This window comes from Leuresthes tenuis, unplaced genomic scaffold, assembly GCF_036924035.1.
Source record: "Leuresthes tenuis unplaced genomic scaffold, fLeuTen1.0.hap1 SCAF_6, whole genome shotgun sequence".
NCBI lineage: Eukaryota > Metazoa > Chordata > Actinopteri > Atheriniformes > Atherinopsidae > Leuresthes > Leuresthes tenuis.
In genome coordinates, this window is record NW_027325360.1 from 24,788,717 (window position 1) to 24,814,478 (window position 25,762).

Genomic DNA, 25,762 nt, shown 5'->3' on the forward strand with positions numbered 1-25,762 from the left:
TCTTGTCCTCCACTGCCTCGGTAGAGGTTATATTTTTTTGTTAAACACAAAAATCAAAATCAAGTGTTGTGATAATTACGGCATCAATATTTGAAATCCCTGTTTCTACCACAGCTGTGGAATAATTACTTCCATTTGACCGTTGCGTTCCTCACTCACAAGACGCTGCAGCTGGAATCCTTTTCTCAAGAGAAACGAAATAAGATACTGAACAAGTAAGATCATTTGCAGCTTATCAAAGAGATTATTTAAATGGTGAGAGTTTAACATACGAGTTCTTTGATTTAAAATTGCTTCAGGTATGGAGACATGAGGAAGACTATTGGATTTGAGATCAGAGATATGTGGTACAACCTTGGTGAGTATTTTTCACCAGCTGATAACGCTGCTATTATCATAGAGTTTGTGGGGGCTGTTTATTCAGCTCTAATGCATGGTCTAATGCAAGGAGAATAACAAGACAGTGTATATTCTTTTTATTGTCCAGTTTCACAGTGTCTTGTTTGCCACATTATTAGATTTGTCCTCTGTTTGTTTAGAAGTGAAGATGCAGCATATTGCATTCTCAAATCATATTGTGATATTTCTGCATGATAACGTTTGTTGTCCCTCAGGCCAACACAAAATGAAGTTCATCCCAGCCATGGTCGGACCCATTCTGGAGGTCACACTGGTGCCTGAGCCTGAACTGAGAAAGGCTACCATCCCCATCTTCTTTGATATGATGCAGTGTGAGCACAACTTCAGGGCTGGACGCACTTTTGAAACGGTATAAGGCTGTCTCAGAAGTTCACCACTTTGGTGGTTTCTCATTTGAATTAGACTAAAACGGCTTCTAGCTAAATATGACACTTGTGATGTTATGATCAACTTTTTTTCTGCTTCTTCTCATGCCCCTCTTATCTTTGCAGTTTGAGAATGAATTGATAAAGAAATTGGATCAAGAGGTAGAGGGAGGCCGAGGGGATGAGCAGTACAAAGTCCTGCTGGAGAAAACGTAAGGCAGAGGAGCAGATCAAACGGAAAAAAATAATTTCATTCTGAAAGTTGTTTAAATTGTACAACACGTGCAGTCTAGCAGGGAATTCACATAGGAGTGCTTTTGAAATACAACAAAGGCCTCTCCGATTGTGTCATGATAAATTCCTGTATGAACCTGAATGAATAGACAGTTTTTTTAGAAACATAAGCAGTATCTTATAAGTGGAAACCCTTCAGGCACACAGTGCATGAGATCAAGCAATTGCCAAAGCGTTTCAGAGGAAAGGCACAGCTTAGTAAGCTGATGAACTAGAAATAGCCCTTTACATAATAAAACTAAAGATCTAAAGTATCTGTATTCATGTGCAGTTTACTGGAGCACTGCAGACGCCACAGATACCTGTCCCAGTCAGGAGAGGAGCTGGCTCTGCTTCTCAGCAGCCTTCTGGAGAATCTCTTGGCCTACCGCACCATCACACATGATGAAAGTCCGGAGCATCGCATGAGCTGCACCGTCAATGTGCTGGTATGCTATATGCCTGTAGACTATAGAGTTGAACCTATTTTTTCATGTATATAAAGCAACCGGTCATCAACCGCTTTAGAGAAGCCTTTTTTTTTTTTCAGCAGTGTGATATTAAAAGTTTTTTCTTGCAGAATTTCTATAAAGAAAAAAAGAGGGAGGACATTTACATTCGGTGAGTCAGAATGAAACGCAATATGTCCAATATTTTCTTTTATTCTTTCTTTCTTTTTTGGGGGGGGGGGGCAGTAAGCTAGCTGTTTCTGATTGCTGTGTTCTTTTAACCAGGTACTTGTACAAGCTGCGAGATTTGCACCTTGACTGTGAGAACTACACGGAGGCTGCCTTTACACTACTGCTACATGCTGAATTACTGGAGGTATGATGCTTTAAAGTCATATTTGAATAAATAAATGTGATTGTGAAACATTTTTCAAAATGACCGTGTTTGGTTATTTTCTTACCCAGTGGTCAGACAAACCTTGTGCACCTCATCTGATACCTCGAGATGGAGAGCATGTGTTTACCCAACAGGAGCTGAAGGAGAGGCTCTTCCAGGAGATCATATGTTACTTGGACAAGGGCAAGGTGATATTAACTGCTTTGCATGGCAGCTACACACAATGAATGACTCACTCTGAAGTAGCATTTTGAAACGCTTTAGGATGTTACACATAAGCACACGCACTAGCAACTTTGTGTTGTAAACAGCGTAAAGATGTTCACACTTCCTCTTAGATGTGGGAGAAGGCCATTGAGCTGGGCAAACAGTTGGCTAAGATGCATGAGGGCCACATGTTCGACTTCATGGAGCTGAGCCAGCTGCTGGTAAGAGGACGAATTAAAAGAAATAAAAACATCTCAAAAGGTCTGTTTGTTCAACTCATTTCTACCCTGATCATGTCTGCTGATAGTTGAGTTTGAATATATTATGAGGAATCAAATTATACATTCTCTTTGTTAGTCATTAAGCTGAACTGTGCTCTCAGTATATTCTTAAAATTACATGGAATATTTTTTCTTTTGAAGATTATGTTTTAATTGTGTAACCATTTACAAACTACCACATGCTGTATTATTAACTGCTGCCTTACCATTTTTTTTGTCTTGTCTCTTGCAGAAAAAGCAAGCTGGGTTCTATGAAAGCATAATGCATGCAATGCGGCCACAGCCAGAGTACTTTGCAGTTGGATATTTTGGACTTGGATTCCCTTCTTTCCTCAGGGTAAGAAAATGATTACCCATTTCAATAAATGTAGACTTAGAGAAATCCTCATGTTGCTGTGCTTACGCAGCGAGCTGGCATTTTGAAATATTTCCTGGGGCGATATGCAATAATCACGATAAAGGTTATTGGATTTTTTTCATGTCCCGAGAGAATGTCATACTGTGTACAGGCCTGTCAAAGCATTAATCACAAATTGCCCTCTCATTAATTATGGAAATTAACCTTGATAACTGTTTTAACTTTTAATTCAATGTGTTGCACAATGACATTTGTTTGCTTCAGAACAAGATCTTCATCTACCGAGGCAAAGAGTATGAGTGGCTCGAGGACTTCAGCTCAAAGTTGCTTTCACAGTTCCCAATCGCAGTTCGGATGACCAGCACAGCGCCCCCTGGAGACGATATCTGCAACTCACCCGGACAGTGTATCCTTTAACAAGCCACAGAAAACTGCTGGCTTGTCAAGATTTTTTTGTTGCCTCAGAGCATTCAGCTGTCCAAATTCTGTTAAACTGATTCACCAATTCCAACAATTATTTCTAAATTGCATTTCTAAAATGCACGCTAAGTTGGTTGACAAGATGGTAAACACGCTTAACATTTACATGTTAAGCGCTATCTCTGTAAACATTTGGCCCCAACAGAAAAGAAACTTTCCTTCAGCTTCTCTCTTTTCTATTGTTTCTGGTTTTATCCTTAGCTGTTCTTGACAGACATCCAGTGCTTTACTGTGAAGCCAGTTTTCACAGTGCCACACCAGTTTAAAGACAAGGGGGTTCCAGAGCAGATATTAAAGTGCGTAACACAACACTTAAAAGCAGATTTATTTTCTCATGAATATCCAGGGATTTTTATGGCTTTCTAGACAGTGCTAACTCATTTCTGTTCTTTCCTGTTGTCCTGCAGCTATTATAGAACCAATGAAGTGGACCAATTCCAGTACTCCAGGCCTTTCCGGAAAGGTGAAAAGGACCCAGACAATGAATTTGCAGTGAGCACTTTATAAACTTACCCTTACACACTGAAATAATTTCTTTTTAAAAAATAGATTTAAAAAAAAAAATAAATAACAACAATTCTGTGTATGCACATACCTCACTCTGAAAATAGATAAATGTCACTCTTGAAAATTTTATTGATATTCTGCCCCACAGACCATGTGGATTGAGAGAACAACTTATATTACTGCCTATCGCTTCCCAGGGATTCTCAAGTGGTTTGAAGTCAAATCAGTCTCAGTGGTAAGGAGCGGACTCAATACTCAAACTGTGCTGTACTGGTTTTTTTTTTGTTTGTTTTTTTTCCTGTCTGAAAATTCCTCAGTTATCCATTACTCTTAATGTAACTCCTGTCTGTTTGGCAGGAGGAGATCAGTCCTTTGGAAAACGCCATAGAAACCATGGAAATGGCAAATGAAAAGCTGAGTAACCTCGTGCAACAGCAAGCCTGTGATCGCTCACTGTCTATCAACCCGCTGTCCATGATGCTCAGCGGCATCGTTGACCCTGCTGTCATGGGTGGCTTCTCCAACTATGAGAAGGTCTGACTTTATTATTTGATATGACAGTTTTACTGCAGCGTGCGCTTTTTGTGCCTCCAGTGAACAGACATACTAATTTTTCATATGTCCCAACTGTAAGTCCAAATCTTGTAAGTGCCATGTCTTAGGAAAACCTTTTGGGGAAGTCATTTAAATTTGACACAATTGTCTACTTGAACTTTGATGGTCAAAGGTCAACATCACTTTGACCTCTCAAAATACACAAGTTAATTATGACACAATCTCATGCAAATGTCTAATTAGATAAAATAAAGATGTGGTGACATTTAGTATCCAAAAGGTCAGGCGGAATAACACTGGATGTGAACTGCAACTTGAATGGTTGGTAGAGGCATACAGCTGCAAGGCAGTAATTCTAGTTTAGAAGAGACTTATAAACTAGACCTTTTTTCACAAATCGACACTCTTTTGAGGCTTTCATAAAATGTCTGAGATACAGCATCACTGCAATAATCTCAATAATCTCTTACAGCTCTGCTCAAATTGTCCTGTTTTAGGGTTTGAAGTGACCCACTCGACTCCACCCTTCTCTTCCTCAGGGTCTTCCTCTTCAGAGATCAAAAGTAGCCAGGGGTTTTTCTACCTAAGTGGTTCTAGTGCTAGTTCAGAGGCAGAGCCTAACTTAGAACCAGTTCTTTCTGGCTCCAGCCCTGAAAAACCAACTCAGTGCTGGGCTGGAGCAAAGAAACGTTTTGATCAGGGACTGGAAGGGCCTTTGTTGAGACCTGTACTCAAACTCTGAAACCACTGTATTTGAAAAAGCCAGCATTGCATCTAGTCTACTTAATTAAGAGGAAACAATTTAAAAAAAAAAAAAAAAAAAACTTTAACATGGAGGTAAAGTTAAAGCATCAGCAAAATGAGAATGACATCAGAAAGTCATAACAATTTTTATTTTTTTTATTTTATTTTAACTACAGAATGTAGTTTAATATATTACTTAATAAAAGTCAACTTGAAAAGGACAACCAGAGCCATTCTGTTAGCATGACTCAGTAGAAAATAGTGTTTTTTTTTTTTTAGTTCAAAACATTTATTCAAACCATATTAGAAACTATCCATCCATCAATTCTCTAAACTCTCTTAATACAAAACAAGATCGCGAGGGGGCTGTATCTTTTCTTTAATCATAATGTAATCAAACACTGTCAGGTTATACTAATAATAGTGAAATAATACAACTTTAAACAAAAGCTAATAAGTATATATAAAACTTCATATCATTGACAGGATTTGTGGCTAGTCTCTTACCTGATACTCTTATATTCCACTGTGGGCGCTTTGAAATGCTGCGGAAGCCTGTTCACAGTTTCTTGCTCTGGAGTTTCTAGTAACCATGCCAAAAATATTGCCCAATTGTCATTCAGTTTTTACCCTCTGCAGGCATTCTTCACAGACACCTACATGCAAGCGCACCCAGAAGACCTTGAACGTATTGAAGTCCTGAAACATCTGATCGCCCTGCAGGTAAGTCCTTCCCCCATTCTTGACGCTCGCCTCAATCACCTTAGATTTTTTGCAACACTTATTGCTTCACTCCCTGCACCCCAGATCCCTGTTTTGGCCGATGGAATTCGCATCCATGGGGAGAAAACAAGGGACGAGCTGAAGCCCTTACACAATCGTCTAGTCACTTGCTTCCAAGACCTTCGGGAGAAAGTGGAAAAGCAGTATGGCGTCATAACCTTGGTGCGTAGCCAGCTGAAAACTTAATTTAATGTAAGAAGGTGCCAACTTTAGCTATTGGCCCTCTTGCCTTCCTATCAAATGCTTCTCAATTGAAGCAGAGTGTACATTATATTAGTGCAGGACCATAAATCTTCCTTTAGCCAGGCTATTGGGACCTGTGCTTTGCCTGTCATTTTGCCAAGATGTCCCAATTATGCTTAACCCTATTTGTGTGTCCTAGCCATGCTCTCTGACTGAAAGGAAGAAGAGTCGTGTGGGATCGGTGGTGATGCCCTACATCTTGTCTTCCACCCTGCGTCGCATGTCTACTGTCTCAACCCTCTCCAACACCTCCTCAGGCCTCTCCAGCGGCTCTGCATCCTCAGAGTAAGTCCCTCCATCCTGTCCTTGCAACCTCTCCACCTAGCCTGATTTGAAGTTATTTGTAGTCACTGCTTTTTTTTTCAAAAACAAAGTTTTTCTTTTGCAAAACAGAGCAATTTGTCTGTCTTAGTGGTAAATACTTATGCATCTTTTTTTTTATTCCTCTGGTCATTCACAAACAGTTCCTTGTTGTCCCGTCCCAGCGATCACAGGGCTTCTGTTCTGTCCCGCTCTGAGGAGGACAACAGGATAGCTCGAAAGAATAGGAAGGAGTGGAGTGTGAGCAAATCCCAAGTTCTACTGGAGAGGCAGTCTGATGCAGATGAAGTAAGTCCTTATGTGCAATGATTTTTTCACACAGTCACAACACAGAAATTGCACCTGGTTTTACCCCCTAGGGCATTATACAAAAGAAGGCTTATAATTGGGTAACTACAAACTCAGATGAACAACTACTATATTTAGTCAATAGTCATTCAGCAAATACTCCTCAACCTGGAAAGGGATATAAGGTCATTTCCAAACAATCTGGAGTCCATCATAACGAACGAAACATAATGTGACGGAGAACACAGTCATTGGGAATTCAGCTGTATTCACATACAGTTACACGTTACTGTTTTTAAAAAAGATGCAATGTTGTAGCATGTGTGGAGCCCCAAGTCTGTGTGGGAGTGATTTTGTCCCAACCACATGATCCGGTTGTCTTAGTCCAGTTTCAAGATTTTGTAGGATTTTGGTCGGACTAACATGTTTACGTTAATTTTGAAATTTGGTTTTGCTTGAACAAACCCAATATTTAATTTTATCTTTTTCCAGTGTTATGCAAAAGTGCTTTATTCAGTCCACCATGAACTCTGCTGTACACCAAAGTACTCTAGAGTCAAATGTGAGGCCATCAGACCAACAGCTAAAGCTTGGCTGAAACTGGCTCATGCATCAGGACAATGTTCCCAGTCACAGCAGCAAATCTACGACAGAACTGGTGACAAAGAAAAGAATCAAGGTGCTGCAATGACATAGACCAAATCCAAACCTCAACCTCACTGAAATGCTGTGACGGGACCTTAAATGAGCTGCACAAAAACAAATGCTCACAAGCCTCATTTAAATAAAGCAATTTTGCCAAAATTCCTCCTCAACGATTTAAGAGACTAATAACATCGAAAATAAAATAATTACTTTAAGTTACTGCTGCAAAGATGGTTCTACAAGCTGCTGAATCATGGAGCTTTTCCACACACCTTTTCTGCATTTTGTCTTGTTTATTTTTTTTAAATAGATGATTACACACTGTGATATTTCACGTGTTGTTCTTCATGTAAAGTTATATTTAATTAATTCTAATAGTGGTTAATAACTAGATGATTTTTTTTTTCCCATTTTGTCTTGATAAAACCTTAGAAATGAAGGACGATATACTTTCCTTATCACAAAACTGCTTACAAGACAGCATCGGTCCCATGTTAATTTACTGTGAAATGAAATGAACGGTGCGGTAGTGTTCTACATGGAATTCTTTATATCTGTTTGATGCTTTTGTTCCAGACTCCTCCAGAGAAGCAACAGAGACCCAAAAGTTTACAGTTAGGAGACCGCCGGCTCACCCTCTCCCTCTTCCAGGGTGTTTCATCCCAGCTCAGCCTGTCTAACCCACTCAGCCCACTCCCTGCCTCTCCACACACTCCGCGCAGTTCCAGTAAGTAACAGAACACTCTCGTTCTGACAAACACCACACCACATGCTAGCACTTTATTTTTTTCTTAAAGTTCTACCTTTCACACAAAAAAAAAATTCTTGCAGACTGTCTTTCTGTAAGCGCATTCTGGTCTACAGACCTAATCAGGTCACGCTTACCCACAGATGTATGCAGTCGGAAAAGCTTTTATTTACTCTCTCCTGCGCTAGGTTACTCATCACTTCTCAGTGACAATGATGCCAATAATGTTGACACCCCTGGGACTCCCCCACCCATGCCTCCGAAGAAACACCCGCATGAGATTGACAACCCTGGATTCTCTTCAGAGGTACATCTGCTCAGAAAAAAACAACAACCACACCCTAATGCATATTTGATAGCGAGTAAACGTTAAAATATTCTGTTTTTCTTTTTTATTTAAAGTCCTACCACAAACCTTCCTCTTTCTTTCCACACAGTTCACTCCTCCATTACCAATGAAAATTGAGAGCAAGCCTCCTCCACCTCCTCCAAAGACTCGAAAGTCAATGTTCCCCTCATACGAGAACAGCCCCCAGTAAGGCTACACCTACGCACGGACCTTGAAGTTCCACTAAATGTCTGATTTGAATGTGATGAAAGCACAGTTTCATTTGTGGCATGGTGGAATTGTCACAGTAGGGTACAGAAAGCAGAAAACGTGGGGTGGATGCAAGATTCAATAATAATTTAATTCCGTTTCAGGTTGCTTTTAAATCCAAGCAGGTACTTGTTCTCTAATTTGAACTGTTTTTAAAATGTGTGCAGAGTTACTGTCATAAGAGGGTATTTTTTATACATTTTAGGTACATTCATAGATTCTGTGCTTTTCAAGTTAATGAAACATTTTCTCTTTGAAGAAAAGTCACTATAGGTTATTTTTTTTTTTTTTTTCAAATTGTACTGAAAAGGAACAATGTTGTAGTTTTTTTTTTTTATGTGCATATGGAGTAACACTGGATGACTCATTTCCCCCTGGCTGTTAAACAGCATTTCATGATCAACAAAAAGCTGCATTAGAGATATGTTAAACTTAACCATGAGCAGGGAATAGAAAAGTACAGAATGTAACTGTTAGTTTGATATGTACTTATTTTAATGTCCGTTGATTGTGTTTAGTAGTAGTGCGACCAAAACTATCTCCCTAAACCACAATGTTTCAGTAACACTGGATGGCATTATTGAATGTGGTGCCGATTCTGCATTTGTTTTCTTGTTTATGATGGATGTTTATGAAGGTGATGTTCACTGGGAATACACTTTTCTTTCATGGAATTATGTCTATATTTTGGGGAATACATCTTTATTTACATACTTGCCAAGAAATCATTTAAACCCATCTCTTATGTATACAGTAGATATGTAGCTGGAGCTGATAGGCGAACCTACCTTTTGCATGGAAAATTGGAGGTAACCGCCAGCGTAGCTCTTCGTTGGAGTCAACAAATCCATTTCACTATATAGCTCAATTAATATGTTGTATCTTGTTAGATATTTGTGCAAAATCTGCTGTTGTAAAGTACAAGGGTTATGTGTAGTTGCCAGGCAACCACTAGGTACTGGTGAAAATTACTGCTCTCAACCAAGAAATGGTCCATCACAACGTTTTTTGTTTTTTTTTTCTTCAAACAAAGGAAAGCTCTTTTCTGTATCAACTAAGCCCCACCTAAAAACCTGTATAAGATAGATAAGTTCCTCCAGGTCATAATGGGTTTGGCTAAACTACTCTACCCTGCTTCAGGCTCTAGGTACAGACATAGTATAAAGACATAAAAAGTTCTTTATCAAGAAAATAAATTAGCATATTTTCCAGTGTGTTAAACCGGGCTTTTACAGAGACATTTACGCTGTACGAGTCCAGAGTTTAGTTTGATATTGTTGGTTTTGTTTCGTTTTATTGAATACATTTTTTAAGTTGTAATTATTACTATCCATTGACTTTATTTTTTTTTTTTTACAGATTTGCACACCCAGGGTGTACAGAGATGGTTTATTGTAATGCAGAGTAATTTTAATCCATTTTGTACAAAAATACTGCTTTACTTTGCACTGTCTACATTTTTTTTTAAAGAAACACTTAAATTTATGTGCCTTGACACTGATGAATCTATGCATGCATGGTGTTTTTAAAAGTGATCAGATTGTGTTGATAATGAAGTTGCCAGTATTTTTTGTTCCATTTTTCAATTTGAATTCTTTTACAAGGGATACATGTCATTGTACAGAACACATTTCTTAACAAGCATTAGATATATTTTTACAAACAATGCCTCAAGAAATGATTTTTTTTTTTTTAAATGAACAAACTGTTGTTGACTGAACCAAAATAAAGACTTTTTCCCATGTTTGGTGACATTGACTTGACATTTATTTTAGATGAGCATCTTCTCTGTTTCTTTACTACAATCCTGTCAACAGAGGACACAGATCACTTCACTGGAAACATAGCAGTCACATAGTTATTAAGATGCTGATAGCATGACAAATTACCCATTCAAGCTCAAAACATCTAACAAGCTGGCATAAAACTGTTGATTTATGCATTTTAAATGCAACTGGGATAGATGAAAGTAAATGATGTCCCTGTTGCTCACAGTAATGCATGAGCCAAGGGGTCATTATTTGTGGAGACCGTCTACAGGGAGGGCTTTATAAGATGTTTATGGTAGTTGTGTGATGGGCTGTGGTCTTGCTAATCTGGATTGTTAATGGCCTGTTCCCTTCCGCAGATAGTGATGCATGTTTGATTTCATTCTGCCTGCAAGTCTCAGGGGCAATGAACATTTGTAGTGATGTTCGTTCATGCAGAAGGAGCAGTGTTGTATCTGCCAGCTTAAGTTGTATGCTCAGGAACATCTCCATGGGAACAGTCTCCACAATCTAACATGTTTACAACTTCCTATTGAATTAATGGGACAATCAAAACAGTTTCGTTCCTTTAATTCTAATATGAGATGTCCTTCTAGCCTCCTCTCAGCTGACTATAAGGCAGTGGCACGTCTGAGGCTAACCTTGAGCTATTCTAACGCCTGATGACCAGCGGATGCACACACATACGCACGTATACACAAATACCTCCCACTGGTGGGAATTACTCTTAAGAGCATTTTACATATCTAATACACATCCCAGCAAGATTCTTGCACTAAAGTCTCATTAGATTTTTATATTTATGCTTCTTAATTCTTAAATTCCGCCTTTATATCTTTATTTTTCCAGCATCTAAAACAGACTGCTCAGATAAAGGCTTTTCTGGAAATAATTATATATATTGTTACAGACCAAAAGATGAATGCGGTTATTTTTTGGCATGTGACTCTTTCCTGTGTCTGGCCTGGGTGCTCCCTGTTAAAGATTATTGCACACAAATTACACAAATTACAGCAGCCATTTTCCCTTTGAATCTCACTCATTTTTTTGTGTAAACCTCTTAGCTTTTTGGCCACCTTTGGCCAGCAGGAAAAACACTGCAAATCAATCATTGACTTTCACTATAATTGTTACCATTTAGTTCTTAAACTCCACCTAACAAAGTTCCATTATCATGTATTTTAAAACTTCATTTGAGGTGGTTATTCCGAGTAATATCTTACCTGCATATTGTGATGGCTTTTAAATAGTTTATATAAAATATGTTCTCTTGTTGTGTTTAAGTAATTGTGTGTTCGGACAGAATTTGCCACTTCAAAATTAAGATGTTCTTCATCTACTGTATCATAGACAGATGTACAGTATATAAGAGCCATGGGGAATATTTCAGCAATTTACAGTACAGCTACCCTCAAAGTAAGATTTGCTACTTTAACCTAATTTGTTTATTGTCATAGGGTTTATTGGGGAAAAAGGGTTCTATTCAGTGCTGGTGATCAGAAACGAGTTTTATCCTATGATGAGATTTAGGAACACATTAGGAGGTGTATTTGTGTTTGTGTGTATATCTGTGCTCGTACACTGTCGGCTCAGCTCGGCACCGTATCTGTTCTGGTTGACCCCACACACTGCCCCCCTCGCTGTTACACAAAGCCATTTCTCAGGAGAGAGTATTATTTTTGTGTGGATGGAATCTTTGGAAGATTTGAAGTCATAAAGGCTTTATTTGTACTGTACATGCAACATTTTTCATTACGGGGTATTTTTGATGGCTGGTTTCAGACACAGTACATCATCTGTTCCATTAAAACTGCACAGACACCCATAAAAGCTTTCTAAAAGGTAAGAGCACATCAGTGATTTGAGGATTTTTGACAGGTGCAATGAAATAACTTGTGACCGTTTAGTGTGTTTTGACTCTTTTTGTTAGTGCCTTTATCTGACAAGATATCAGATGAACCATGCAAAGTTGACAAAAGCCTGTAGAGCAAGTATATATCTGTCCCCATGAATAAATGAATTGTATTCAACATTTATAAGCATCCATTGTGAACACAAAGATGGCTTAATAATTTATGCAAAGATTGCAAACCTGACTCACACCCTGTACATGTGAATGTTGGTTGGATTGTATATTCACTCTTATGGGTGGTATTTTCTTTTTTGGAAAAAAAGGGTTGAATATGACACAGAATAGCTGCAGTATACAAAACACATTTTCAGAAAAGCTGGGTATTTTTTTTTAAATTCAAGAAAAACTTGTCCAAAACAATGATTATCAGTGTCTTCAATGACCAACTTCATTGTTTTTTTTAGAACAATATATTAAAAACTTAACATTTGAAGATAATGTTTGTAACAATGTTTCACGCCATCACAAAGCTCTTTGACTTCTCTCTTTTCCGCCATAGACATATATACATAGATGCCGCATTGACTGCTGCAGCTCACTGGACGGGCGTGCCGACAGGGCGGCCATCTTGGTACAGTGCCACCTGCTCCTACAGTACATGATATATATGGAGGAATGGTGTTTCTACACAATAAAAGTGATCATAAATCACTCAGTTGTCAAGTTATTTTCATGAGGTTTGTTTGTCAAACGGCAGACATGATAGACAGACAGATAGAATGAAAAAAAAACTGAAAACGTTAAGGTGTATTCAGGTCTTTATTTTATTTAAAGTATTTCCATTTTATTCAAGTAGTATTCAAGCTTGTCTTTCTCACTGTTTGCACCATGGATATGAGCTAAGCTGTCTAAGTGACAGGGACAAAACACCCTACAATACGTTTTAATGTGTACTCGTATATCTCAGTGTGTCTAAAATGAGTGGCAGAGAGCAAATGCGATACAGGTTTTAATATGACCAGGGCCTTGGTGCTCTCATGTGTTTGGAAAATATTACATGCAGATACTCACAACATTAGAATGAGGTTCAACTTCAGGGAAATGCTGAGGCAAGTCCACTGGAAGAAAACCAGCATTTTTAAAATATCCAAGTACCCGTATCATAGCTACATGTGTGACGTTTTTAACAAATAAATACGTTTGAAAATCGGTCGAAAAATTCAGCAAATAATTCTACTGTAAGATTGAGGAGTACTTCTTTCCTTCGTAAGTTCATGCATCGCTGCCTCTGCTTGCCCTGTACCAACATGGCGGCGCTTTAGGCACGCACTTTCACAGTCGATGCAGCATCTGTGTATATATGTCTATGTTCTCCACAGCAGAGCAAAGTTAAGGAACCAACAACATCACAAACACAACTAAGAGCAGCCCACAGATCAGATTGTCCTATATGTTTTAGACTGCACCTAAGTGGCAACAAAACACTACAGCATGTAGACATGTTTGCAAGACCTCAGGGGAGAGTTTAGAGAACTATTTTCGGCTCTTTACTTGAGATCCTGTGGGCAATGTCAACTTCTCTGGGCTGAGGGACTTAAGTCGCTGCTTTGGAAGTATGCAACCTGCATTGACTGACAGTGTTGGCTAACCAACTGTGTAGTGTGTAAAAATTCTAAAGAAGCTGATTGGTTAGAAGATGGGTAACCCACTTTCCTCCGCTGCTGCTGTGCCCCATGTCCTTGCTTGGCAGCCTTTCCTGGTAAGCATTGGTCCTTTTCTGGTGCCGTCCTCATCTCCACAGTGTATGCTTGTCTATCGCCACCTGTTGGTGTAGTAAGTAACTGCTCCTTGTAATTGTAAATTTGTCTGCGGATATGTAGGAAGGAAATTTACTGAGCAAATTATACATATTTGTAAACCGCTTTGTACTTTTGTGGATATGATTTTACATAACACATACAAAAATACATAACAGAGGATTGAGATATTTGTGAACCATTGTTCAAATTTGTGAATTGTCTTGTCTTTTAGGTCATTGGACCAAATGTTAGTGTTTTTTTCTCTTCAAAAGCAACCGAAACATGGGCTCATCTAACTACAGAACACATATTCACTGTCCTTCTGTTCAACTCAGATGAGCTTGTGTCTAAATAACTCTGCAAGGTTTCTGTGCAGAGTTTATATTTGGCTTTCTCCTTGTGTAATATATTTTCAGGTTACATTTCTGGATAAAGTAGCACACTGCATTGAGGGAAAATGAGGATACTCCTGAGCCCATGTGACTGTATTGACCATGATGGTATATTGCTTTCTCATGCAGTGCAAGGTCATGCACACCCAACAGTGGTTTCTTACTTGAGCTTTAAGGACTTAGATTTCCATAGAGTTCTTCTATCTTTTCACAATATTATGTACCATAGTTGCTGAAATACCAAAGCATTTTTTTAAGAGGGTCAGTGTTTTTTTTTGATGGTGTCAAATCAAAGTAGTGAGCTACAAGGCCATCATTTCTTTGAAAGATGGGTATTTTTTTATACCCGATTCTTTTCAATTTTTGCTTCTCTTGTTGGTATGAAATTTAAATGAGTTTATATTTTCTAAATACAATATAGTTTGTCAAATCTTTGAACTTGTATGTTAATTTAGGGATAAATTTAGAAAATTACAGAATTAAGTTTTACTGCAATTTAGAACATTTCCCAGTTTTTTTGACCAGCTAAAGCAGTGAAGTGCTGCTGACTGATTGAACTAACATTCTGATAAGATACCAGTCAAAAATGCCATGATCCTATTCTTTTAGTACAACTTTTGAATTTCCTAACTGGAAATACCCCACTCTCAATTTTTAGTTAACACAACTATTCAAAGTATCTAAATTCCTCTGCAAACATTCCCTCCTAAACAAAAAAAGTGTAAATATACAAAATAATATTTCTCTGAACCCAACTCCCTGAAGCAGTTGGAAAATAGCAGTGATGGAGGCCTGGGCCTTCGCACGACTTAATTCCCCTGCATCAAAGGAAAATATGCCCTTTCTTGCTTTGTCCACTTATCTGCTGGAGGGATCCCAAGCCTGTGTGTAGTGGGATTAGCTGCATTATTGTATGTCTGCTTTGAACCTCACTAGGTGGTGCCAGAGGGTGTGAACTAATGTAGCATCGCAAAGAGGTCTGCTGCATTTTTTTTTAAACCTTTACTTACTTAGGGTAGGTTTGTTGGGCATGAGTGCACTTTGAGGGACCTCCCAGCTTCACAACGGCACACACAGTTACAGTTACACACTTTGACACCTGCGAGCTGTCGAGTGCAGGCACGCAAAGTCCTGTTGACAAACAGACAGAGGAGGAGATGCCTTCTTCGTCAAGCGTATGTTTTCTCACTCAGAAGGTGTAGGCGCTTGGCCTGGCATCCTTAAGTTACAGGCAGGCTACTGTCCTCCCCATGTGCAGCTGCAGCTACCTGGAACTTTGCCGAGGAAAACACTCAAAATTCTCCGTCATGAAATAAAGATTCAGGTTGTGTATACAGTCTTGTTTTATTAATATGCTCTGGCCTTTCACCACAGTCACATGTATTTTTAACACTTTCTTTGGGCACATCATGTCAAGGCAACCATGCTTGCAGCTATGTTTTGTAGACCTGACTATTATTTGTTCTGTTGAAATATTGATTTTCATCAGGTGCAGTCTGATAAGGTTGTGATTTGCATGGTGTGCTGGTTACCTGACTGCTGTGTGCATCACTTTTACAACTCTACCTTTCCTGCCCTAACAAGGTAACGCAGCTAACATATCTTACTGATGATACAGCAGAACATAAATCCTTCCTAAAATTGTTAGTACATAGGATAAAAGAACAAGTTAATTAACCAATTAATCCTTAAACCAATGACCAATTGATTTGAGCAGAAATGCTTCCAACATAAAGTGATTTCAATTTATAACTTTTGCTGGAGTTCTGGATGTAGCCTTTCGTTCAGGTACCTTCAGACAAGACAAACATGGATATTCATCTAGACAGATGTTAAAATCATGTATCAAAGCTTTCCAAAGAGTTTTTTTACCATAGATTAGTACCATGGCAGTGACAGTTGTGTAGATTGACGTGACAAAGAATGTGAGCCCCATAGAACTGTCATTGTACACAACTATCTGGTAGTTGACATACAGGTCGACCACGAGGAAGATGAGAAAGACGGCCACCAGAGACAGAGCCATCTTGATCACCCTCATCTGTGAGCCGAGCTTTGGGAGATGGGCGCCGTTAGTGCTGGCTTTCATGTGGCGGAGATGGATGGCCAGGTGGACAGAGATGGAGACGCAGCACTTCAGCATAATCAGCCCTGGCAGTACATCAGACATGAGTAAATAAATTACATTATAAACCTGGCCAGAGCTGGTGTCAGGCATCAAAACCCCGCAGTCTTTGTTGACACCTGTACTGTTGTCATGGTGAAACACCACAAGCATCGGCATGCAGGTGACCAGGCCACACAGAGGGATGAGAATAATCGCTAAGGTCACATGCTTGAGGATGGCGGCTTGAATCTGTGTGTAGCAGTGATTGGGTGTGTTGACTAGCTTGGTGCTGTAGTAGAAAGTGAGAAAGCTGGTGTCCCACATGATGGTGAACTTGAAACTGAAGATGAGCAGGAGCAAGATGGTGTAAATCATGTCGGCCATGCGACACTTAGTATCCACTTCATCCATGGTCATCCAGAGGTAACACATCAGTTGGTGAGTCACGTCAGCCGCTGACAGAGCTATGATGATAGTGTCACTGGGACCTCTCTGTTTTTTCTCTTTCTTGCTCCACAGACTCATCAAAAAGATATATACATTAAAGAAGACCGTCATGACAGCAAGTAGACCTGTTAAGATCCAGATGATCAATTTAGCTTCTACCAACATGATGATAAGCTATACCCAAGCACATGCACTGTGTAAACTTTGTAAAAAATAATTTTATATCTCCGTGTCAAGTTTTCGCTGCGTTCAAAGAGAAGACAAGATGGCAAAAAAAATAAAAAATAGAATCATGCACACACACTCCAAGCCAGACGATTCTTCATTTGTTTCACATAACGGAATCGGTCACAGTTTCTCAGTTGGGCCTGAGGAAAAGATTCACACATTTAGCTTTTGAAATACATAAAAACAGATACAAATGGTCTCAGTTAAAGGTTTCTATTATGAATGAAAAATATATGTGAAATCGAGAAATTAGGTGGTCACATGCAAAATCAAGCTTGAATAAGAAGGTTAGGGTGATTAAGGTAAGAAACGTCTTCCAATTTTACCTCAAATGTAAATCCTTTGGGTCAGATAAAGCTTTTTTTAAAAATCCCTTTGAATACTACTGAAGGTCTCTGCTTGCATTCTGTTTGCCTCCGAGTCGTCACAATGTGCTGTTTGATTCAATTCTTTTTCTGTTTTAAGTATTAATCACCACCTGGAGTTCTGTGCACAATACAGACGGCAAGGTAAAATCCTTGGATTCGAGTATTCCGTCAGGGTTTTATGTATAAGCTTTAGATTTGCATCATGTCTGACCACAGGTAGTGGTGAAGCCGTTTTTGCATTGACACAAATTGGTCAGGATATACATTCATTATGGCTATCCAGTGACTTGACTATGTTCCTGCTTGACTGCTCAACCAGTCCAGAGACCACAATCCACCTCATACCACATGCAAATAGTTATTCACGCAGCAGCGCCGCATATTCAAAATTATCAGACCAGCAGCAGACCTATTTACCTGATAAGTAAAGCATATCACCTTAAATCACCTTCAGGAGCCTTGCTTATGCAATACCTTTTTACTGTTTGTGCAGTGGACAGCGCTCACTTGGTCGACAGACTTTTAACAAGGTGTTTTCTTAAATTTAATTTATTGACTGCTTGTGTATTCAAAGTAGAAAAAGAAAAATCCAAATTAACTTCCAATCCAAAGCAATACAGCATGGCTGCTGTATCAAGCAAGAATGGGAAACATGTATTCTTCCATTCCCAGATTCCAACAGTTTTGTCAAATTAAAGAGGTGATACAACACCTCAGATGGTATCTCAGTCCTAACTTTTATGATACGGGTTGCTGGCATCAGATCTGAAATGCTTACTCAGATACCAGCAACACATTTCAAATGTAAAATCTGTTTTCCAACTTTTTTGGAGATGGGGTTCTACATAAGCGACGCTATATATAAGCAAAGCAATAATGCTTAGCCATTCGTGTGGGGACAGTTTACCTTAGAAGTAGCACTGTAGTTTAATCTGAAAACATTTCAAAGATAGATTTGGCCTTTTGCACAGTTTCGGGAACAAGCCCTTTTTAGTGCAAACATCCTTTGAATCTAGATAGAAAGGGAGACTCAGCAGGAGCTTTTTTTTTTATTTGAATAATTACTATGCCAACTCTGATAAAGGTTCTGGTCTGTAAGGAACTTCTTCTTTATATGTTTTTTGAATGAGATTGCAAGAATTGTAATTGAGATAAATTATTGTATCTGTTTACCAGCATGACTATCAAAGGGTGGGCTAATTTGTGCACAGAAAAAGGCTTGATGGATGTGCACTCGTTGAAACATTTAATTCAAGCAAACAAAAAGATGAAGATCCTCCAAGGGTCAATCTGTCTTCAAGTGAAGCAAAAATGGTAACAAAGACAAACACTGCAGAAGCTCACTGTAGGCTATGTGTGTGTGTGTGTGTGTGTGTGTCTGGGGTGGGTTGGGGTGAGAGGGTGGGAGTACAAATAAGAATGCTGCAATAGATTAGTACAGGATGACCCATGCCCTTGAGGGGACATGGGGAAGATTTTTTATTTTTTTGCTGACAGGCCCCCAACCCGCATTACTTCTAGCTGCTTTTATTAATTCAACACACACCTTTTGAAGATGAGATCAGGGCATCACAGGGTGTTTTTATCAAGGGGTGGGGCCACAGGCACAGTGCTGACTCTGCCTGCTGAAAGTGTCATCTACAGGTTACTGCCTCAACTGTTCACAGTCAGACTAATAACCAGTACCCGCTTTGCAAAACATTGGAGAAGCACACAACACAAAAAGGCAATTATGCAGCTCTTTTTTCTGCCAAAGAAACATTACTTCCAGAGGGCAGAGGCAGAGAAGACAACCATGGGCCCAACAAAATTATTTTCCTTCAAATACTCTGACTCACGAGCCTCCATGTTTTGATTTACAGTAATCCATGTCGATCTCTGGTGTTTCTTGCACCACGTTTATGCACCGAGGTCAGAGTTTAAACCTAGCTTTAGTTTTCCCCAAGTCTTCTCCATTAATTCACTTTTCTAATTAGGCCGTTTGACTTGTCCGCCTTGGTGTTATCGAGCAATAAAAATGTGCTTGAGTGTGCCTGAAATTAGAATCCTCACAGACTTATCAGTTAAAATGTTTTATTTTATACATCCTTAAATAACAAAAGTATTAAAATGACTCATATCTTAAGAAAAAAAACCACCATAAAAATAATTTTGGTATAATACATACAGTTTGTTTACAATAGCAGTGATGTGCCACAGTGTGTCATGATAGTCGGACAGTCCTTGCTAAACCAGCCCTCCCATTGTTCTTTATTTGAATAGTACTGCACCTTAAGTCACTTAGGCACTTTGCTCAAAATGTTCTTCACAAGGTTTTAAAAGTTAAAACTTTGAATGTGGAGCTTCATGCTTGTAGTTAAACGGGGTATCCGTATCTATGGTCATATCTGAGGGAAGCAAGTCTGTCCCCTGCAGGTCCGTTACTGCCGCCTGTATAGATTTGGCCAGTTTCACTGACACTCGGCTGGGGATTTGGCACGGAGTTATACTGCACCCTGTGGTGAGTGCGGTATTCCACCGCTGTGTGGAAACTGGAGTGTCTGCTGGAGGGTCTGCTCTCTGGGGCCTGTACATCCTCCCTGAGGAAACAAGGTAAAACAGGTTTCAAGTACATGATGCTGTGATCAGAGATTATATTTTAACCCCCCCCCCCAGAGTTTTCATCTCTGATGCAAATACCTGATTTCATTTGCTACCTCCTTCTGGTAACGCTTCTTGTTGCAGCAGCAGACCAGAAGCCAGATGAGAAGCAGGAGGAGGAGCAGCAGCAGCAGAGCACCTATCACTGCACCAACTATGACACCCACTTTATCGGTAGCTGAAAGAGAGGACATAGTGCACAGGCATCAAACAAGGGCAATTCGCCTTGCATCAAATAATAAATTCCAGCAACAACCAGAGGCTTCCATAAGATTTTGGAGTTTTGCCTGAATATTGCAGAAAAAGCAAAACCTTGAGTTTATCTGTGTTTTTAGAGTTCTTGATAGTTAAATTATATAATAGACTTACGGTTGTATGCATGCAGTGAATATTTGCACTGTGCCTTGCCAACGGAATTTTTTGCTTCACAAACATATGTTCCAGTGTTGCTGTCTGTATGGTTCATGATCAAGAGCTCGCCAGTCTCTGAGTCTTTTTGAAAGAGAAGAAAATAAATAAATAAATCAGCAAACATAGTTTTTTACAATAAAAACAAAACTATATGCAGGTCTTTTTATATTGGGTTTCTTACCTTGGGTTGCAATAGATGGCATTGCACCTCCACTCTCTCTTCTCCAAACATAACTAAGAGGAATAGTTCCCTTGTAGGATTTACACCGGAGGGAGACTGAGCCACCTTTCTCCTCGCTACCTTCAACCCAACACTTTGGCACTGATGGCGGAGCTAATGAAAGAAAAAATAACTGAACACATAAATGGCTATACCATATATCTGATTCATTCATTCATTCAGGAGGCTCAAATGTGTCTAAGGTAAAGATCCTTGTTTCAGCAGACATAGAAGGGAAGAGCCATCACATTCCATTTGAATGAGAGCAACACTTAAAAGAAGAAGGCAGGGAGGATGAACAGGTAAAACCAGTAGAAAAGGAATTCCTCCTCACCCATCACTACCAGAGTGACTTTTCTCATGTCCACACCCGGCGACTTTTTGACTTTACACTGGTAGGTGCCAGTGTCTGAAGTCTTCACATTGGAGACAGAGATGGAAGCATCGCCCAGCTTCGGGTCTCCTATATATTTGATCCTATTAGTGAGGTCTTGGCTGTACTGGTGCGTCTGGCCTCCTGCATATGATAAGATCTGAGACGGAATGTTCACAATGAGTTAAAACAGTTCAGGTTTTCCCACAAAGGAAATGATTAATGCATGTACAAGTAATCTGTCTACCCCCCCCCCCCTTCCAAAAAGTCTTTGAGTCTGAGTCTCTCTGTTGGCAAATATGCATACAACTTACCAGTGTATCTTTCTGTGTCATGTCTGGGCTTACATTGGACCACTCAATATCCAGCTCGCCTGTGTCTTGTGAGTCTGGTGTGTATGTACATCCCAGGGTCACTGTTTCTCCTTGGGCCTTTTGAATGGTCTGTGGCCCTGAGGATGTTATCTGCATTGCCTCTGTCACATGAAGGAGTTCCAAGATAAATAAATAAGTTGAAACATCCTGTCAGATTAATCTTATTCACAAAATACACTTCTTCCTCACTCTAATTTTCATGGCCATTAAACACAGGGTGTATCTGCCCTGGCAATAAGGGACAAACAGAAGAAGACAGAGGAACTACTTTCACTCTGAAATGCATTAATATCCCTCCCAGCTAATGACATTCAGGCTCTGGGCCTGTGCTTGTATCGCAGGCTCAGGGTTGAGGAGTGCTGATGTGAGACTAATTGGCCTCCTAAGTTAAACTGAAAATTTGAGGTTTAGAGCTGGAACACACAAAAAAAAATACATAAAAAGGGGATGCAATATATTTTCTTCTGATTTTACTTTTATTCTGGAGGCTCATTAACTGTGAGAAATATATTGGTAAATGATGATAAAAAGTGAAAGGATGAGCAAACATGACAAATGTACATCTCTGAGCTGACACACACCCCACTGACTCACTGTTTATGGCCAGGGATTTTGATTATTACTGATAGGCATGACGTATGTAGAAAGAATTCAGTGCCGATTGTTTTGGAGCGATAACACGTTTCAACAATCCAAGTGATTTATCTTGGTGGAGTTCAGCTCTTTGAAAAGTCTTCTCACCATTTTCCCATTTTAGATCTTTAACCTGAACTAAATATCTAAATGGAGCATGAATCAGACTTGCTTCTGATGCCGCTCATTATTAAATCCTGTATAAAACTCTGAAAGCACTTCAGTGCCATTACAACAAAGCATCTCAGGGGTATTTATAAAAGCATGTAAATAGCAGATGTGATGAAATGAGACTAGGAAAAAAAAAAAGAAGCTGACATTAGTCATTCAAATGTTTATTCTGTGAAAGCCCCCAAAGGCAAAATTCCTGTTGTAATGAAGATGTGTTTTTTTTTTTAAAGGCAAATAGGCTTGCCCGTGAGCTCAGTCACCAAGCTTGATATAAACAGGTGTAAGTATTCAAATCCTGTGCACTTCTTCACTGGTTTGGATACAAAGCCATCTACTGGGAGCTTGCATTTAAACTTGAGTAGTAGTTAAATAAGCAGTTAACGTTTTGATGAGACAGTGAAATGTGTCCCAGAGATTTTTGAGAAACCCTTAATATGTTGTACATGTGATGCTCAGTGTTCACTTGCTGCAAGCATTTGATTTCATTTACCTCTGCTTTTATATTGTTTGTGTTTAAAAATAGAAGCTTGGAAAGGATCCCAGGACTAATTTTTCTCCTAGGGACAATAAAGTCTCTCGGGGTTATACACTGTGAATGCACACAGCAGTCTGACACTTGGCAACGGCGAAAAAGAGGTATGAATGTTATGCAGGGTACTTGTCAGACACCCACATCGTATGTCTGTATATGGTTCACTGAATGTCAGGAATGCGATTCATCAGTGAGCTCATCAGGAATATTGCGTTAGTCACATATCAAACCTCCAGAAAACACTTGTTCAGTGAGAGATAATTTACCGTGTACACATCATCATCTGCTTTTATAGTGTTCACTGAAAACTGGGGCAGTAAATATATGGAGAAAAGAAACAAAAAGTGGAATCTTACACTGCAATAATTGTGGTGGCCTTACTTATCTAAAACAACAAGAAATAAAAACAACACTCTGGGGATATAAGATGAGACTCACCTGTTTTCAGCTGAGTTGTTATCAGAAACAGTAACAGCACAGCCAATCTCTGACACACGCTTGTGAATCCAGATTCCATTATATCCCTGAAAACATATTAAACTTTAAGAATAATTTTCCAAAAATGTCTTCTCCGTCACGGTTTATCACTCAGAGCATATTTTTTAACAAGCACCTCAGAACTATACAATAACCATATTCATTGTGTAAGTGAGGTCTAGAATTAATGATTATTTAGCTGAAGACAAACAGTGCCTGTCAGTCCACGCTACCAGGAAATTCGACATCTGTTTATCAGTAATGACAGAAAGAGAAAATAAAAGTAGAATAGCATCTTGTGATTTACCTTGTAGAGAAGAAATAGTCCAAAGTATAATTGTGTTCAACAAGGCCTTGTAGTGTCTCAGTACCAGGAAGGCTTATTTATTTTGCTCTCAGGTGAAACTCAGCAGCAGTAACTATGGCCACACCCTCTCAGTTCATAGTGCATATGTTGGCCACTCCCCACACTGGAAACATGTCAACCCTCTTTCAGATTAGTTTTGCTTTATGTTTGAAGTTTAAAAACTCTTCTGTTGACTGAGATTAATGATTACCTATCTGTGTTGAGTTTAGTCAATACAAGACAGATAGAGTCTAACAAATAGGTTACTGTGTTGCTTTTTGTGTTGATGTTGTATCTTGATTGACACAATGCATAACTACCTCTGCCAGACACACTGGGGGGACAAAGTGAGGCACCTAGCTTAGTATAGTTACCCTATTTCTAGGGCTTCGTATGTTGTATTAAGGGTTTAGGGTGGTGTAGATGATTTGTTAAGATTGCTTTTTATTAAACAAGTCTGTCATTAAGGTAAAAGGACAGCAGCATAACTACATCTGTGGGGACCCACAAAATGTCAAAAATTTCTTTCAACCCCATTTACATGCCCTCCAGACACACCCACAAGAATACACATGTGGTATTTGTTGCTCACAGACAGACATCGCACTATCGCGGCATTCGGACAAAGACGTTCTAAGAATGCAGTTCTAAGAACTGTCCACCTCAAATTTCGTCAGAAGAGCTGCCCTTCCCCAGGGGAACTGTTTCATTTTGCATTCACGTGAGTCAGGGACCTTGACAGGGACTGATATGACGCAACCGTCTGCGATAGTCTTGTCACTTTAGCGCCAGACTCAACAACAAAACAAAACCCGCGAAAAGTAAGGAAAGAATAAAACAACACCACCAATAAGCTAATATGGAGCGCGAGGAGGCCACCGTGTTCATGGTCTGCATAATTGGTCTGCGTAATATTAATCATGGACGATCACATCAGGTGTCTAAGATCGAGGCTGGAAGAGCATACAGCGAGAGTCAGGAGACGAAGAATCGAGCGGCAGGCAATACTTCTTCGTTCCATGAAGGAAAGAAGGAGAGCAGAGCGCTGCAGACAAAGGAGACGACGTCTAACTTGAACTTATTAAACATGCGCTGGTTGTGTCCGTGTCCTATGAGTACACATTTCAGACAAGGGGCGGAGCTACCAACCACCAAACACCTACGTCATATGTGTTCCTATGGAAGCCAGAAAAGACTCTGCCTTGGAGAAAGCGCTAAAATGGTTATAGGAACTGAGGTCTGTGGTCCCTAGTTCCTGTATGTCCGAATGCGCGAAAAATCGGGACCTATTCCTGAAAAGGTTATAGGAACTGCAAAAGGTTCCCACAGTGGGAATGCGCCTTATAAGAACTATACTGATTTCATGCTGGAAAATGAACAGAACTCAATATGATCATCCAAAAATAAAGAAGAAAGACATTTAGGATGAAGTCTGATGGGATGGTGAAATTATTCAGTATTGATTGCAGGAGAGCGTATCGTATGATGTGAGCACGGAGCGTGACGCCAGCCATTAGGAAACTTAAGTGCTGGGTTAATGCAATCCTGCCAATAATGTTCATTAAGGAGATGAACAAATTAGTAGCACTCATTATGAAACATGATCAGAAAGGTAATTTCAAATCAGCCCCTCTCTACTCCCTTCCTGGTACAAGCTGTATAGTTGCAGGCTGTGTACCTGAGCTCCACGCCATGTGCCTGACTTGCACCACACCCAAGAAATCTGTGCAGCAAGGTGTTCAGAAGTGATCCTCTAAATCTCAGTGTTTGTGTAAGGCTACAAGGTATGGCTGCTTTACCAGCAGGTGGTTAATTGCCCCACTTCCTCCCCCCGATGTTTCTGGCACTGGTGCGCTGAGCTGAACAGACTGTTTGACAAGACAAGGTGGGATCAAACCGACATTTGTGGGACACTCAAGAAGATTAAGCATTTACATTGCAGGGGAGAGTAGGAGAAGGAT

General features: G+C 39.6%; 3 protein-coding genes across 3 annotated transcripts in view; 1 reads left to right on the forward strand and 2 right to left on the reverse strand.

Moving 5' to 3' along the window:
* Window positions 1-8,950, forward strand: part of dock5 (dedicator of cytokinesis 5) — a 29,724-nt gene extending 20,774 nt beyond the window's left edge. The window contains exons 30-51 of the mRNA XM_072388399.1: window positions 115-215; window positions 300-358; window positions 615-769; window positions 912-997; window positions 1,351-1,507; window positions 1,639-1,679; window positions 1,793-1,883; window positions 1,973-2,092; window positions 2,243-2,332; window positions 2,625-2,729; window positions 3,015-3,156; window positions 3,445-3,526; window positions 3,638-3,722; window positions 3,886-3,972; window positions 4,095-4,271; window positions 5,676-5,759; window positions 5,844-5,981; window positions 6,202-6,347; window positions 6,527-6,671; window positions 7,893-8,043; window positions 8,253-8,371; window positions 8,502-8,950. Coding sequence (XP_072244500.1) covers window positions 115-215; window positions 300-358; window positions 615-769; window positions 912-997; window positions 1,351-1,507; window positions 1,639-1,679; window positions 1,793-1,883; window positions 1,973-2,092; window positions 2,243-2,332; window positions 2,625-2,729; window positions 3,015-3,156; window positions 3,445-3,526; window positions 3,638-3,722; window positions 3,886-3,972; window positions 4,095-4,271; window positions 5,676-5,759; window positions 5,844-5,981; window positions 6,202-6,347; window positions 6,527-6,671; window positions 7,893-8,043; window positions 8,253-8,371; window positions 8,502-8,603 — 2,463 coding nt within the window. The 3' untranslated portion in view covers window positions 8,604-8,950. The remainder of the gene's footprint in view (window positions 1-114; window positions 216-299; window positions 359-614; window positions 770-911; window positions 998-1,350; window positions 1,508-1,638; window positions 1,680-1,792; window positions 1,884-1,972; window positions 2,093-2,242; window positions 2,333-2,624; window positions 2,730-3,014; window positions 3,157-3,444; window positions 3,527-3,637; window positions 3,723-3,885; window positions 3,973-4,094; window positions 4,272-5,675; window positions 5,760-5,843; window positions 5,982-6,201; window positions 6,348-6,526; window positions 6,672-7,892; window positions 8,044-8,252; window positions 8,372-8,501) is intronic.
* A 7,234-nt stretch (window positions 8,951-16,184) lies between these two features.
* Window positions 16,185-17,254, reverse strand: tas2r202 (taste receptor, type 2, member 202). Its single transcript, XM_072387031.1, has one exon. The coding sequence runs from the start codon at window positions 17,191-17,193 to the stop codon at window positions 16,216-16,218; it is 978 nt and encodes a 325-aa protein (XP_072243132.1). The 5' UTR covers window positions 17,194-17,254; the 3' UTR covers window positions 16,185-16,215.
* Window positions 17,255-19,851: 2,597 nt separating this feature from the next.
* vsig8b (V-set and immunoglobulin domain containing 8b) lies at window positions 19,852-23,876 on the reverse strand. The gene is made up of 8 exons (XM_072388398.1): window positions 23,763-23,876; window positions 23,417-23,502; window positions 21,583-21,743; window positions 21,230-21,428; window positions 20,857-21,009; window positions 20,634-20,756; window positions 20,304-20,442; window positions 19,852-20,203 (listed from the first exon to the last, which is right to left on the reverse strand). The coding sequence occupies exons 2-8, from the start codon at window positions 23,493-23,495 to the stop codon at window positions 19,981-19,983; spliced, it is 1,077 nt and encodes a 358-aa protein (XP_072244499.1). The 5' UTR covers window positions 23,496-23,502; window positions 23,763-23,876; the 3' UTR covers window positions 19,852-19,980.
* Between the last annotated feature and the right edge of the window lie 1,886 nt (window positions 23,877-25,762).

Excerpts from the sequence above, each read along its gene's own strand:
- tas2r202 (XM_072387031.1), bottom strand. The coding sequence starts at position 17,193 with ATGTTGGTAGAAGCTAAATTGATCATCTGGATCTTAACAGGTCTACTT.
- vsig8b (XM_072388398.1), bottom strand. The coding sequence starts at position 23,495 with ATGGAATCTGGATTCACAAGCGTGTGTCAGAGATTGGCTGTGCTGTTA. Across the intron at positions 21,429-21,582 it reads TGACACAGAAAGATACACTG|ATCTTATCATATGCAGGAGG; the intron begins GTAAGTTGTATG and ends ATTCCGTCTCAG. Across the intron at positions 20,204-20,303 it reads GAGGTAGCAAATGAAATCAG|GGAGGATGTACAGGCCCCAG; the intron begins GTATTTGCATCA and ends TTGTTTCCTCAG.